Source organism: Equus quagga, chromosome 9 (assembly GCF_021613505.1).
Source record: "Equus quagga isolate Etosha38 chromosome 9, UCLA_HA_Equagga_1.0, whole genome shotgun sequence".
In the NCBI taxonomy this organism is placed as follows: Eukaryota; Metazoa; Chordata; class Mammalia; order Perissodactyla; family Equidae; genus Equus; species Equus quagga.
The window spans coordinates 28,510,642-28,523,835 of NC_060275.1; the positions used below are offsets into that span (position 1 = coordinate 28,510,642).

The 13,194-nt window shown below is 42.7% G+C and overlaps 1 protein-coding gene across 1 annotated transcript in view; it reads left to right on the forward strand.

Annotated features, from left to right (window-relative positions):
- The window catches only part of LOXHD1 (lipoxygenase homology PLAT domains 1), a 169,384-nt gene that overhangs the window by 56,735 nt on the left and 99,455 nt on the right, over window positions 1-13,194 (forward strand). The window contains exons 9-12 of the mRNA XM_046672168.1: window positions 2,719-2,854; window positions 3,423-3,583; window positions 4,575-4,661; window positions 5,094-5,229. Of these exons, the coding sequence (XP_046528124.1) occupies window positions 2,719-2,854; window positions 3,423-3,583; window positions 4,575-4,661; window positions 5,094-5,229 (520 nt within the window). The remainder of the gene's footprint in view (window positions 1-2,718; window positions 2,855-3,422; window positions 3,584-4,574; window positions 4,662-5,093; window positions 5,230-13,194) is intronic.

A 13,194-nucleotide genomic window follows, 5' to 3' on the forward strand; every position in this document is an offset into this window, starting at 1 on the left:
TTGTATGGCCATGTTTCTAATTCTGGAGGGTAAATACCTAAGAGTAGAATTTCTGGATCCTATCATAAATATACATTTAATTTTTAAAAAATCTTCCAAACTATTTTCAAAGTGGCTATACTGTTATGCATGCCCATTGACAATGGATGAGAATTCCAGCTGTTCTACATCCTCTCATCACTTGACGATGTCAGTCTTTTTAATTTTTAGATATTCTAATGGGTGTGTAGTGGTATTTAATTATGACCTTAATTTACATGTCTCTGATGGTCAATTATGTTGAATATTTTTTTCATGTCCTTGTTGATCATTTGTGTATCTTATTGTGTGAGGGTTTTTTTTAATCTGTTTTAAATTTTTTTGTCGTCTATTATTGAATTATAAAAGTTCTTTACATATTCTTGACACAAGTTCTTTCTCGAATATGTCTATATCTATATATCTGTGTGTGAATATATACATAATATGTGTATTGGCTTATGGTAACTAATTCTTAGGGAAGACTATCATTATTTTCTGTTTGGAGCAGAGGCAGAGAAGATAAATTTCCTTTTGCAGATTTTCCCCTGCCTACCTTTTGTCTGACGGGGCAGCTCTTTCAAGTGTTTCTGCTTATTCAGGGTTGCCAGTTCAGATCCTCCACTTTGCAAAGTCCAAGGCCTCGCATCCTGTCCTCAGATGGCTGTTAACTCCCTGGTCTCTGAGTGTCTGGTCCTGTCTTTTGCTTTCCATGCGGCACCAACCACAGCATTCATGTCTGCCCTTCTCTTGGTTTCTGCTTACTCCTAATTTTTGCTGCTCTTGTGGCTTCTCTGTAACTTCCTGGTTGCTTAGCAATGTATATAAAAGGGTATTTGCTGTTCTTTATTGAAACTAGGGGTATTTTGCAGTAGTGGGAGGCCTTTCATACTATCTATTTTTCTGGACTAGCTAGTCCAGAAGCAGAACTTTTAGCAAGTCCTTTTCAGTGCTTACTATATGCTTAGAACTATATTCAGGGGAACCACAAGGCATGAGAAAACATAACCTCAGACTTTCGAGAGTTTGCTTTCTTGTTGATAAGACAAGACTAACCAATACACATGTAACAACTGGAGAACAAGAGTAAACTAGGAGAAAACAACTGCAGGATTTGTTCAGAGAAGAGAAAGAAGCTTTTAAGTAAATTGTTGGTGATTAGACCCTTCTGTGCCCCGGATCACGCTGCATAAGTGGTCTCCATCTTTGCTTGTGCATAGGTCTACTTCTGAATACACGGTCACATAGGATCTTCAGCATAAAAGATGGAGTACAACAAAGGATCCCAGTGGACCTCAGCCATAATAGGAATTCTGAGATTCTTGCTGATGGGTATAAAAAGCCCCAGACTGATAATTATTAATCAGGAGCATTTATATTTCCAGTTCTGCCACTAACTAAATGTGCAAACTTGGGCACTTCATTCCCCTTTCTGGACCTCAGCATTTCTGCATGTTGAATGCTTGCCGGGGTGGACTATATTAATTGCCAATACATTTGTGTCAAAGGGCTAAAACATTTGAAGGGGCTACTGCCTGAGGCCTTGAGCCATCATTAGCCTCTAGAGAGGAGAGTTTCTCTGGGAGCTTGAGAGGGTACACACTTCCCTCCCCCATCTTTTATCTCCTTTCCTCTTGATGCTTTTAAGTTAAGGTTTCTTACAGTGATGATGGTCAGATAGTGAGTATTAGGTGAATCCTCAGAGATATCTGGGTACATCTAATGGTAATAATTCAGTTTAAGGAAATTATAGTCAATTGTAGTAACTATGAACAACTGATAACAAACAAATACCCAGTAAGACAGTGACTAGTCAAAAAGCTTAACTAATGGTTGGGGGAGGGGAGTTCAGATTAGTTTTCAAGTTGAAAAGATGGTAAAGCTGAGAATCTAGTAATGTGGATAGTCAAAATTTGTTTGCTGACAGAAGATTTTGTAGTGATCCAAGAACATTCCTCTGAACATCTATACTGTGGTGGCCCGTACTAGATAGACTTCCATGCTCTAAACCCATGAGTTCAGAATGTGGATAGAGATGGAGAAGGTATGGGAGAGAAGGTTGAGTGAGGATCAAGCCCAGAAGAGGCCAGTTAATTTTTGTATTAAATTCCAGATATTAATTACCTTTTTTTGAGGAAGACTGGCCCTGAGCTAACATCCATGCCCATCTTCCTCTACTTTATATGTGGGATGCCTACCACAGCATGGCTTGATAAGCGGTGCGTAGGTCTGTACTCAGGATCTGAACCGGCGATCCCCGGGTCACCAAATCCGAATGTGCAAACTTAACCGCTGTGCCACTGGGCCGGCTCCTTAATTACCTTTTATGTGAATGACCTTTTTCATACAAGGCAAAGGTAGGGAATTAATTTATTATTCTAGTTAATTTGTTTCAAAGTGAGATTTTACGATGTGCATAAAGAAATTTAGAGTTCAAAGAGGGTGTTGTGTATAGAGGAAAAGGTTTGAGATTTGGGCTAATAAATTGGAGGATGGATGATACCTACTTGGGAAGCCTTCCTGGAGGAGGTATTTCTTGATTTGAGATTTAAGGAGACAGGCAAAGGGAAGAAAAGGGCCGTTTCTTGAGGGTCCTAATGCAGACAACCCTTTACGTGGGGCTGAGGAGGCTATTGAACATTGCAAGAAGGTCCCAACCAGGGGACCTGCTACAGGACACTTGTGATCTGCTCCCTCCAGGTGGTGATTCTGTGCCCCTTCACCGGCATCCAGCAGACCTTTCTCTGCAGCAACTGGCTGGACGAGAAGAAGGCGGATGGGCTGATTGAGAGGCAGCTCTACGAGATGGTGTCTCTCAGGAAGAAGAGGCTGAAAAGTATGTGGAGGGGGCCCAGAGCCTGGGGGACTTGCAGACAGGGCCAGCAAAGGCAGGAGGTCAGACCACTGGGCAAGAGCTTCCAGGGGCCCAGTCCTACTTCTCAATTCTCCTCTGGAAAGGAAGGGAGAGGGCCTGCCTCAGGGAGCTCAGTTCTTGAAGAAGCAGACCACGTATAGTTACACACCTGTCACCAAGGTAGGTATTCCAGGGTCCCCAAACTGAATAAGCTTCCCTGATGGGCTGGATGTTAAAATGAATGGTTGAGCATGGTGCACTCTGAATGTACTGGACATCGGGTAGGTGGAGTCAGCACCTCCCCCTATTTAAAAAGTACTAATAGGCTTTCACCATTAAAAGGAATATTAAGACACTCTTTCAAATAGCAAAGAATCCACGGCTTCCTAAGTTTGGCACTTTTTATAATGGGTTTCTGAGAGTGGGACACACTTGCATATAACCTGCTCTTCTGTCCTGATCACCTTTGATTTGCTCCTCTTCCCTACTGGCAGCACAAAAATCTCTTTACTCCTTGAAGTTTACCATGCAACTTGACCTGTCTCTGCAGAATTCCCTTGGTCCCTGTGGGTCTGGACGACTGACTTGAAGAAAGCTGGCACCAACTCTCCTATCTTCATCCAGATTTACGGGCAGAAAGGGCGGACGGATGAGATTCTCCTGAACCCCGACAACAAGTGGTTCAAACCAGGCGTAATCAACAAGTTTAGGGTAGGAGAGAAGTGTGACATGGTGGGAGGGAGGAAGGAGAAAGGGGTGTAAGAGGTATGTGACACTGGATCCCAGTTTTCTAGGCCAGGTTTGGATGAAGGCTGAAGATAAAAAGGTGCAATGGGGACTTCAGGCCTCTGCAAGAAGTGCCAAATTTGATCGCTAGGCAACGTACTGATGGTGCGCAGTTTAGATCTGGCCCTCCTGAATCAAACAGTCCAAAACCAAGCCAGGGGGACGAAGCAAGGATGGAATGGTTCTGAGCATCCAGGAGCTTCGTGACTTAGGGAATCCTTGTAGAAGAGAGATGCTGAGCAGTTAGTGTCAAACTGTCCCATCTGGGCTGAATGAGAGCGTGAGGACAAGTTTAAGGGAAAGTATAAATTTTAGAACATTTTATAAGAAATTCAGCTTTAAATTTTAAATATAACTAGAGCAAGGCTTGTTTTGGCAACAGAAGAGCTGCTTTGACCTTTAGGTAAGAAGAATTTCTAATTTGTAGCTCTCTTCTCAGAGCACCCCACCGGCGCTTCTGTTACCCTGCTCAGTTCATTGCTCTTTATGTATTTGTCTTCCCGGCTAGACTGCCAGCCTCTGGGGAAAGGGCATGACTGCTGTATTGATCTTTTTGTCTGTTTCAGTGCCCAGCAGAGTCCTGGGGCTGTGGGCCTGTGCTAATTTGCAGGGCTGCCATATGGATTTTGTTACTAAACATTTATTGGTTGGAAGAGTTTCTTTAGTCTGGATCCTACTGTGGGTCAGTTATTTTTGTTCAATTCCACCAGCCCATCCTGAACCCTAGCTCCCTCGTGTACCACCAGTTACCAGGGACATGAGAGGATAGAGTATATGAGGGTGGCTTGAAGCGAACCCATCCTCGCTGCTGAAGAAACAGCCTAAAGTCGGTGCCGTCCTGGCAGGGGATCAGCTATAAGGATAAAGACATTTCATTTGGTTATGTCCACTCAAATCTTATTATTTTTCACCATAGATTGAGCTCCCAGATCTCGGCAGGTTTTATAAGATTCGGGCATGGCATGATAAAAGGAATCCTGGTTCTGGATGGCATTTAGAAAGGGTGAGCTTCGCCATCTTGGGAGTCGGGAGGTGGTTGGGAGAGGAACCAGAATGATCCCTTCCTAATGACCCTAACAAAGAAGTTTGCCTTTGTATCTGTTGGGAGTACGCGTGGGGAAGGGTTACCATGAGAACTGAATTTCGACACAGGACACAGGGACTTCCTGATGGGGAGAGGATTTCCAAAGTAGACTAAGAAGATGCTCAGGTGCTCAGGAGACTTGCGTTCTACTCCAGTCACTTGGCTGCTAGGCAAGTGTGGATCTCCAGGGGACCAGAGGGCGAAATATTCATCTGTCACTCCACCTTCCACAAGAGTCATCTCTATAGGATGGCCTTGCCATCTCTGAGCTGAGATAGCAGAACAGGGCCCCCAGGGCATGGATGAATATTTCTGGTACACCTGCTTGCTCACCCTGAGACTTCATTCCAGATGACCCTGATGAACACTCTGACCAAGGACAAGTACAACTTCAACTGCAATCGCTGGCTGGATGCCAACGAGGATGACAATGAGATCGTGAGGGAAATGACTGCAGAGGGCCCAACAGTGAGGAGGATAATGGGCAGTAAGTACGGACCAGCTCTCCATCCTGAAGGAGACAGTGGAACTCCTACTTGATGTGCCAATGGGGGTCTGGTCGTGAGCTGATAGTCTTGTCCACTCTGCATCCTCAGGCCCCCTCTGAATGCCGGAGTGGATTTAGCTGAAGGAGCCATCTCTAAGGCGTGATGCTAGAGCTCTATGATGATGGGTGTGGGTGAGGATGGGGAAATTTATGGGTCTTCAGGTTGGCTATGAGGGGATGAGAAGAATCCACACTGAACAATATTTCTCGAGAGTGCCCCTGAAATGAAAGGAAACAGCCTCTTCAAATTATGCATGAGATGCTCCCCAAAAAGGAAAGCTGGATCTGGGTTCTTGTAGCCACAGCTGGCTGCTCCCTGGTGAGTCCTCTATTTCTATTTGAGGCTAGTAGGAGAGGGCTGAGCTTTTAATCTGGAGTTGAGTATCCACATTCAAAGGATAAAAGGAGATCATTTTGCCTCTAGTTTATAGTAGCAGAGTGTTGGCAAATACAGAGCGCATGTCCTCTCCTTTCCCTTGGCAGACATTACTGAGGGATCACAGCATTCTTTCCCATTGAGTCTGAAATGAGCTTCACAGGCCTCAGGAAAGCACTCTAGGCAAACATTAGCCATTGATCAGAATTGGCACTTAAGATAGTTAACCTATTTGCTATCCTTGTCATAGTCCTTAATTTTTTTAATAGTAAAGTAATATTGCAAAACTACAAAAAGTTGAGAATACATGGAAAATCATGTCACCCACAGTTCCCAGTAGCCCTTTCTAAATATTTGGATAGTGTCACTTCTCAGGCGTTGGTACGTACATCCGTTAGAAGCTCTGTATATATTTGTTGAAATGATTTGGACAGAGTTAAGTTCTCAAAAGCATAGTAACCCCAAACAGCAATTATCTAAAAAGAGATCACCTAGTCTGTTAGTCTAATTAGGCAATGTTTGCAATTAGCACTATGTATCTGCTCTTTTACGGTTTTCTCTCATTTTTAACCAAAATATATGATCATTGAATATTTGTGTTCAAAGGCCCTTAAAATAGCCGGATGCACATAAGGAAACTGAGGAAACTCTTGCTTTGATTTCACAGTTAGTTAGAGACAGTGGCATCTAGAACAAGGTCTCCTGCCCCCGGGTCAATGGCTATACGCTGCCTTTTCACATTCAGTAATATTTTCTTTGGCAACAAGGCAGTCATCTCCCTGTAAATATGATAAACCACATATGATTCCGCCCCTGATTGAGACCTTATGTAATATGTAGCCCACCAAGGCAGAAGTACACCTGCTCTCACCTGGTCTGTGTCCTTTGTGTGCTAGAATCAAGCCTGCAGATATGAACAACTGGGAAGGTTGTCTTGGGACCTCACTGCTTTCTGAACTCTTTAACCAATTCTCATGATTTGAGTTGCTCACTCCCTATTTCTAAAGTGACCCGGTGCTGTCATTCCCAAGCTTTTGTGCGGGGTTGGTTCTGAATTTCACAACTGATAGCTTTGATCAATTCTCTCTGGTCTTTTAAATCAGGGGTCCTCAAATGTCGGCTGCATCAGTGTCTGGAGGGCTGAAGCACAGATGACTGGGTCCCCCCCGCAGAGTTGCTGGCTCAGTGGGTCTGGGCTGGGACCAGGAGTTTGCCAGTCTAACAAGTTTCTAGGTGATGCCGCTGCCGCGGAACCCTGTGCTAAGGCATTAATCACTCTGCTAGCTGCTCTCCAGTTTCCAAAATTTTGTTGCTATTGTCTGTACTTGTCCTTCTCCCGTAGCCTTATTGGTGAATGCTTTTTTCTTTGATTACATCTTTAAATAGCCTGCATATTGTCATTTTAGTGAGGTTTTCCCAGAGGGAAATCTACCGTTTTTACTTAGAATCTCTAGGATCTTCTTTACCTCCACCTCCTCCTTGCCTTGACTGAAGCATGGCTCCCTCCGACTCCCAAAACCCTGCTTTCTCGCCTCACAAACTGTGGGGTCAGCGGAGGGGGCGTTCTCCTGACTCCCTCTGCACTCTCAGACTCGTGGCTCACACCGTGTCACAACGCTGCCTCTGTCCCAGGTCAGTTCTGTCTTCTGTTGGCCTCTGGTCAGTTTCCTCTTTCACTGAAGGTGATTTAATGGGTCCCTTGGTCATTGTCTAGACCCCCAACTCCTGCCATTGTTCCGGAGCAGCATACTTGTCTGCTAGCAATGCCATGACAAAATACCACAGACTGAGGGGCTTAAACAACAGAGATTTATTTTCTCGCAGTTCTGGAGGCTGGAAGTTTGAGATCAAGGTTGGGTGTCTTCTGAGGCCTCTCTCCTTGCCCTTCAGGTAGCCACCTTCTCGCTGTGTCCTCACGTGGTCTTTCCTCTAGTGCCCTCTGTGTCCCTGGTGTTTCTCTCTCTTCCAGTGAGGACAGCAGTCCTAATCCTATAGGATTAGGGCCCACTCATATGACCTCATTTTACTGTAATTACCTCTTTGAAGGCCCTACCTCCAGATACAGTCACTCTGAGGTTACTGGGGTTACAACTTCAACATAAGACTTCGGAGGGACATAATTCAGCCCATAACAGATAGTATCTCTCAAAGTGTGATCAAGGGCCCACCTGTATCAAAATTGCCTGGTGTGTATGTTAAAATGCAGACTCCTGGGCCCAACCCCAGATATGCTGATTAGATTCTCTGAGGAGTATGCCTGGTAATCTGTATTTTTATCAGGCAAACCAAGCAAATTTTTTTTTTTTTTTTGCTGAGGATGATTCACCCTGAGCTAACATCTGCACCAATCTTCCTCTGTTTTGTATGTGGGTTGCTGCGACAGCGTGGTCACTGATGTGCAGTGTAGGTCTGCACCCGGTAACCGAACCTGGGCTGCCAAAGCAAAGCTCAACAAACTTAACCAATAGGCCCTGGGGCTGGCCCCCAACCAAGTAATTTTTGTGCACATGAAAACTTCAGAGACTTTGTCTTGCTTCTTTCAATGTCCATGCGGAAAACCCATTCATCCACATCCTGGTCCTTGTCCGCCTCCCACTCACTTAACCAGCCGCTCCCTGGTACCTCAATTGGAATCAACCCACAAAGCTGCTTCTTCTCTGAACTCCATGCTCCTGCCTCTGACACAGGCTCCTGCTCTCTAGCCCTCTCATGACTTTGGTGACACCCTACCCTTGAACTCCCTCCAGCTCCTTCCTCCCCACATCTCTCCTGGTCTTTCAGGGGCCGGCCAACTCATGAGTGTGTGGAGGATGGATTTTAGGGGCAAACCTAGAGTCATTCAGGAGAGAGAAAAAGAGGTCCTGGAATTGAGCAGGGATCCGGTAGACTAGAGAGAAGATACATTCAAGAAATATTTGGAAGGTGGAACTGGCAAGATGTGGTGAATGAATGCTGTGGAAACACAGTGGCGAGATAAACATCCTGCCCAGGAAGTTGGAAGAAACTTTGCAGATGAAGCGACATTTGAACTAGGTCTTCTAGTGGCGGGAGGGGTAAGGAGGAAGAGCATTTCTACACGTTATGTCTATGAACATGCTTGTAACATTTGAAACAGGGTAGAAGATATGGAACCATCATAGCTGTTGTTTTTTGTCTTCTGTGATACTATTAAAGAACCATTTCAATGAAACAAAGTCTCTAGTGAGTAGCATTGGGTTGAACAGCTGTCTGTCCTGGCAATAAAGGCAATTTAATGCCTTCCAGGGGGAACTTGGAGTACTTTGGAGCCCATACCAACTCAGATTTCTTCCTCCTCATTGCTTCTTCTGGCTCACATCAATTTCTCTTGCTCTTGGAACACACCTCTGCCCTCACTCACCTATGCAAGAACTCAGATCTCCTTTTCTGGTCTGGATGCTTCTTTGTAACAGTAAATAGAGCTGGTGGCAACGTGCACTTTCCCACTTGGTACCAGGTATAATGAATAATGTGCAAGGCTTCCTGGAAATCCCTTAAGTGGAGAGTCTTGGAGTCTTGTAAAATGAGTAAAGGCCAATTTAAAATCCATTCTGTAAGTCTGAAATTGTGTTCTCCTAGATGCTTAAAAAATCAGGTCCAGTCTAACAAGCAGTTAACGCCATGTCTGAGAGCTGAGAACTTTTGAGAGTGATCGCAGTGATTAACACAGACCAGGAGATTCTGACAAAACACAGACCAGCTCACAATTTGTGTCCACTCCGCCTTTCCCTCTGGAGCTACGTGAGATAGTGAACTGGGTGGAGTCAGCATTCTCCACCGCGTGCCCAGCAGAGGTGATTCATTCCACTGATGAGCCGGCAAGAGACCCCTGGACTCGGGTGCTGACAATCGTAGCTTTTTAAAAATCAGGCTGAGCTGTAATTTTTAAATTAAAGTACAAGAGACTCTGGTTCTTACCCATCTGTTTAAAGTCTTTCACTGCTGATGGCTAACAATATAACTATTTTTAATTTTCCACAGACTTCTTGCCAGGAAGGAGCTTGGACCTCAGTGACTGGCTGGGAGGGGCCCCTGGAGAGGATCAGGACCCCTGAGAACTGCCAACCAGTGGACCTTAGCGCTCCCGAACAAAGAGGGCTGGAATTCCCAGGCAAAGGGATTTCTAAATTCCCTCACTAGTTTGCTCCTGGGAATGGCCTAATAGTTACAGCAAAAAAGGCAAAACTGACTTTCATCAAAATTCAGAATAAGTGAGGCTGGTGTTCTCCCTTCTCTTTTGTGCTTCCACATTTCAGTACTCACTCCCGTTAGTGCTGGTCATTCCTTTTACTGTTAACATCTTCTGCCATTGAGAGTCTAACACAAAAGCATCAGCTTCATTTATACGGAGGCTGAAGGTTTTAAAACATTCGGCAGTTGCATTTTAACCGAGTTGATTGGAGAAGTCAGTGGTGGTTGACTTCAGGGGCTGTGGCCCTCTGAAGAGGCAACGTTGGGGCCAGAGACTTTTTCTCCACCTTGGTTTCAGCTCCTGCCTGTGCCAGCTCCACTCAGGCAGGTCCGCATACAAGCCTTCTTTGCCTTTTCTTCTAACACGTGCTTTTGCCACAGACACTATCTTCATGGACCCACATGTTTAATGGTCACATTTAATGTTCAGATATCTCTATATCTTCAGATAAAAATGAATGTATCACTGAAAGAATAATTTGTACAGTGAATTTAAACTTCCTGGCAATTTGTCTCATTCCTCATATACTTTATCTTCATTTTAAATGGACCACCAATGAGTAGTTTCCATTTTTAAAAACAATAGCTTTATTGAGATATAATAATTCATGTACCATCAACTCACTCATTTAAAGTACACAATTCAAAGTCTTTTAGTATACTTATAGAATCGTGCAACTATCACCACTCAAATTCCAGAGCATTTTCATCTCCCCTGAAAGAAACCCCATACCCATCAGCAGTCACACTCATTCCCCCATCTCACGCCTCAGTTTCTGACAATCAATAATCTACATTTTATCTCTGTAGATTTGCCTAGTCTGGACATTTCATATGTATGGAATCACATAGTACGGGACCTTTTGTGTCTGGTTTCTTTTGCATAGCATAATATTTTCAAGGTCAATCCACATTGTAGCATGTATCAGTATTTCATTTGTTTTCATTGCTGAGTAATATTTCATTGCATGGATTTACCACATTTAACTGTTGATGGGCCTTTGGGTTGTTTCCACTTTTTGGCTCTTATGTGTAATATTGCTATAAACATTCGTGTACAAGGTTCTTTGTGGGCATATGTTTTCAATTCTCTTGGATCTATACCTAGGAGTGGAATTGCTGGTTATATGGTAACTCTTTGTTTAACTTTTTGAGGAGGTACCATACTGTTTTTCAAAACAACTGCACTGTTTTGCATTCCCATCAGCGGTATTTGAGAGTTTCAGTTTCTCCACATCCTTTCCAACATTTGTTCTTTTTCTTTATTATTCATTTTCCATGATTATCTTGACTATTCTGGGTCCCTTGAAATTCTGCAAGTATTTTGGAATCAGCTTGTCAATTTCTACAAAGCAGTCAGCTAGGATTCTGATAGAGGTGACGTTTTCTCTGGAGATCGATTGGGGAAGTATTGTCATCTTAGCAATGTTAAGTCTTCCAATCCATGAATACTGGATGCTTTCCCATTTATTTAAATCATTTTTAATTTCTTTCAATAATTTTTTAGTTTTCAGAGCATACATGTTTCACTTGTTCTTTTCCTTTTTTCATTGAGGTATAATTGACACATTATATTCGTTTCAGGTGTACAACATAATGATTCAATATCTGTATGTATTGAGAAATGATCATCACACTGTCTAGTTAACATCCATTACCATAATAGTTACACACTTTTTTTCTTTTGTGATGAGAACTTTTAAGACCTATTCTCTTAGCAACTTTCAAATATGCAATATGATGTTATTAACTATAGTCACCATGCTGTACACGACATCCCCATGACTTAGTTTTTGACTTGTTTTCTTAAATTTATTCACAAGTATTTTATTCTTTTTGATGCTGTTTTGAATGGAAATGTTTTCTTAATTTCATTTTTATATTGTTCATTGCGAGGGAATAGAAATACAGCTGATTTTGGTGTATTCATCTTGTACTCTACAACTTTGCTGAACTCATTTGTTAGTTCTAGTAGTTTTTAGTGGATTCCTTATGATTTTCTGTATACAAGATCATGTCATCCATCACTAGAGATAACTTTACTACTTTCTTGTCTTGTTTCTGATCTTAGAGGGAAAGCATCCAGTCTTTCACCGTCAAGTACAACGTTAGCTGTGGGTTTTTCACAGAGACCTTTATGGGTTAATGAAGTTCCCTCTTATCCCTGGTTTGTCGATTTTTTTAAAAATCATGAAAGAGTGTTGGATTTTGTGAAATGCTTTTTCTGAACCTATTGAGACGATCATGTGATTTTTTTGTTTTTTATTTATTGATATGATTTATTACATTAATTGATTTTTAGAAGGTAAACCAACTCTTAGCCCTGGAATAAATCCTACTTTGTCATGGTGTATAATTCTTTTTTCCGTTGCTGGATTTGGTTTGCTAGTATTTTGTTGAGTATTTTTCATTCATAGTCATAAGATATATTGTTATGTAGTTTTCTTTTCTTCTGACATCTTTGTTTGGTTTTGGTAGAAGGGTAATGCTGGCCTCATAAAATGAGTTGAGAAGGGTTTCCTGCTATTTGTTGGAAGAACTTGAGAAGAACTGGTATTAATTCTTCTTGGAATGTTTGGCAGAATTCAGTGGTGAAGCCAATTAGGGCTGGGCTTTTCTTTGTGGGTAGTTCTTTGATTGCTGACTCAATATATTCACTTGTTATAGGTCTATTCAGATTGTCTGTCTCTTCTTGAGTCAGTTCTGGTAGCCATCCTTTTACTTTCAACCTATTCATGTCTTTGAATCTAAAATGTTTCTCTCCTGTATAGCAGATAGTTAGATCCATTATCCATTCTGCCAGTCTCTGTGTCATAAAAAGTCTAACTTCTTTTTGATGTTTGACTGCTGACAGCTTTCAAGCTACATCACTCCCCTCCTCCCTTCTGCCTCATATCTGGGCAATTTGATAAGAAAGACTGGATGCTCCCTCCCTTGACACTAGTGGAAAGTTCAAGCCTCAGAAGTCCTGACTCATGCGAGGGAATTCTCACCCTTTAACCACCATAAAATTCCAAGCCAGCCCTGTGCCTCCACCCCCGCCCCTGCTGTCTCAAGCCATTCTGGACCGGCTTGGGAGCCTATCACGTTCTCCCCAGAACTTCTATGAACTCTCCAGAACATTATATGAATAATCCATCTTACATTCATTCAGGATGACCACCACACTCTGCCTTTTGATTGAAATATTTAGTCTGTTTACATTTAATTCAATTACTGATATAGCAGGATTTATGTCTGTCATTTGGATAATTGTTTTCTATATGACTTATGTCTTTTTTTGTTCCTCTGTTCTTACATCACTACCTTCCTTTGTGTTA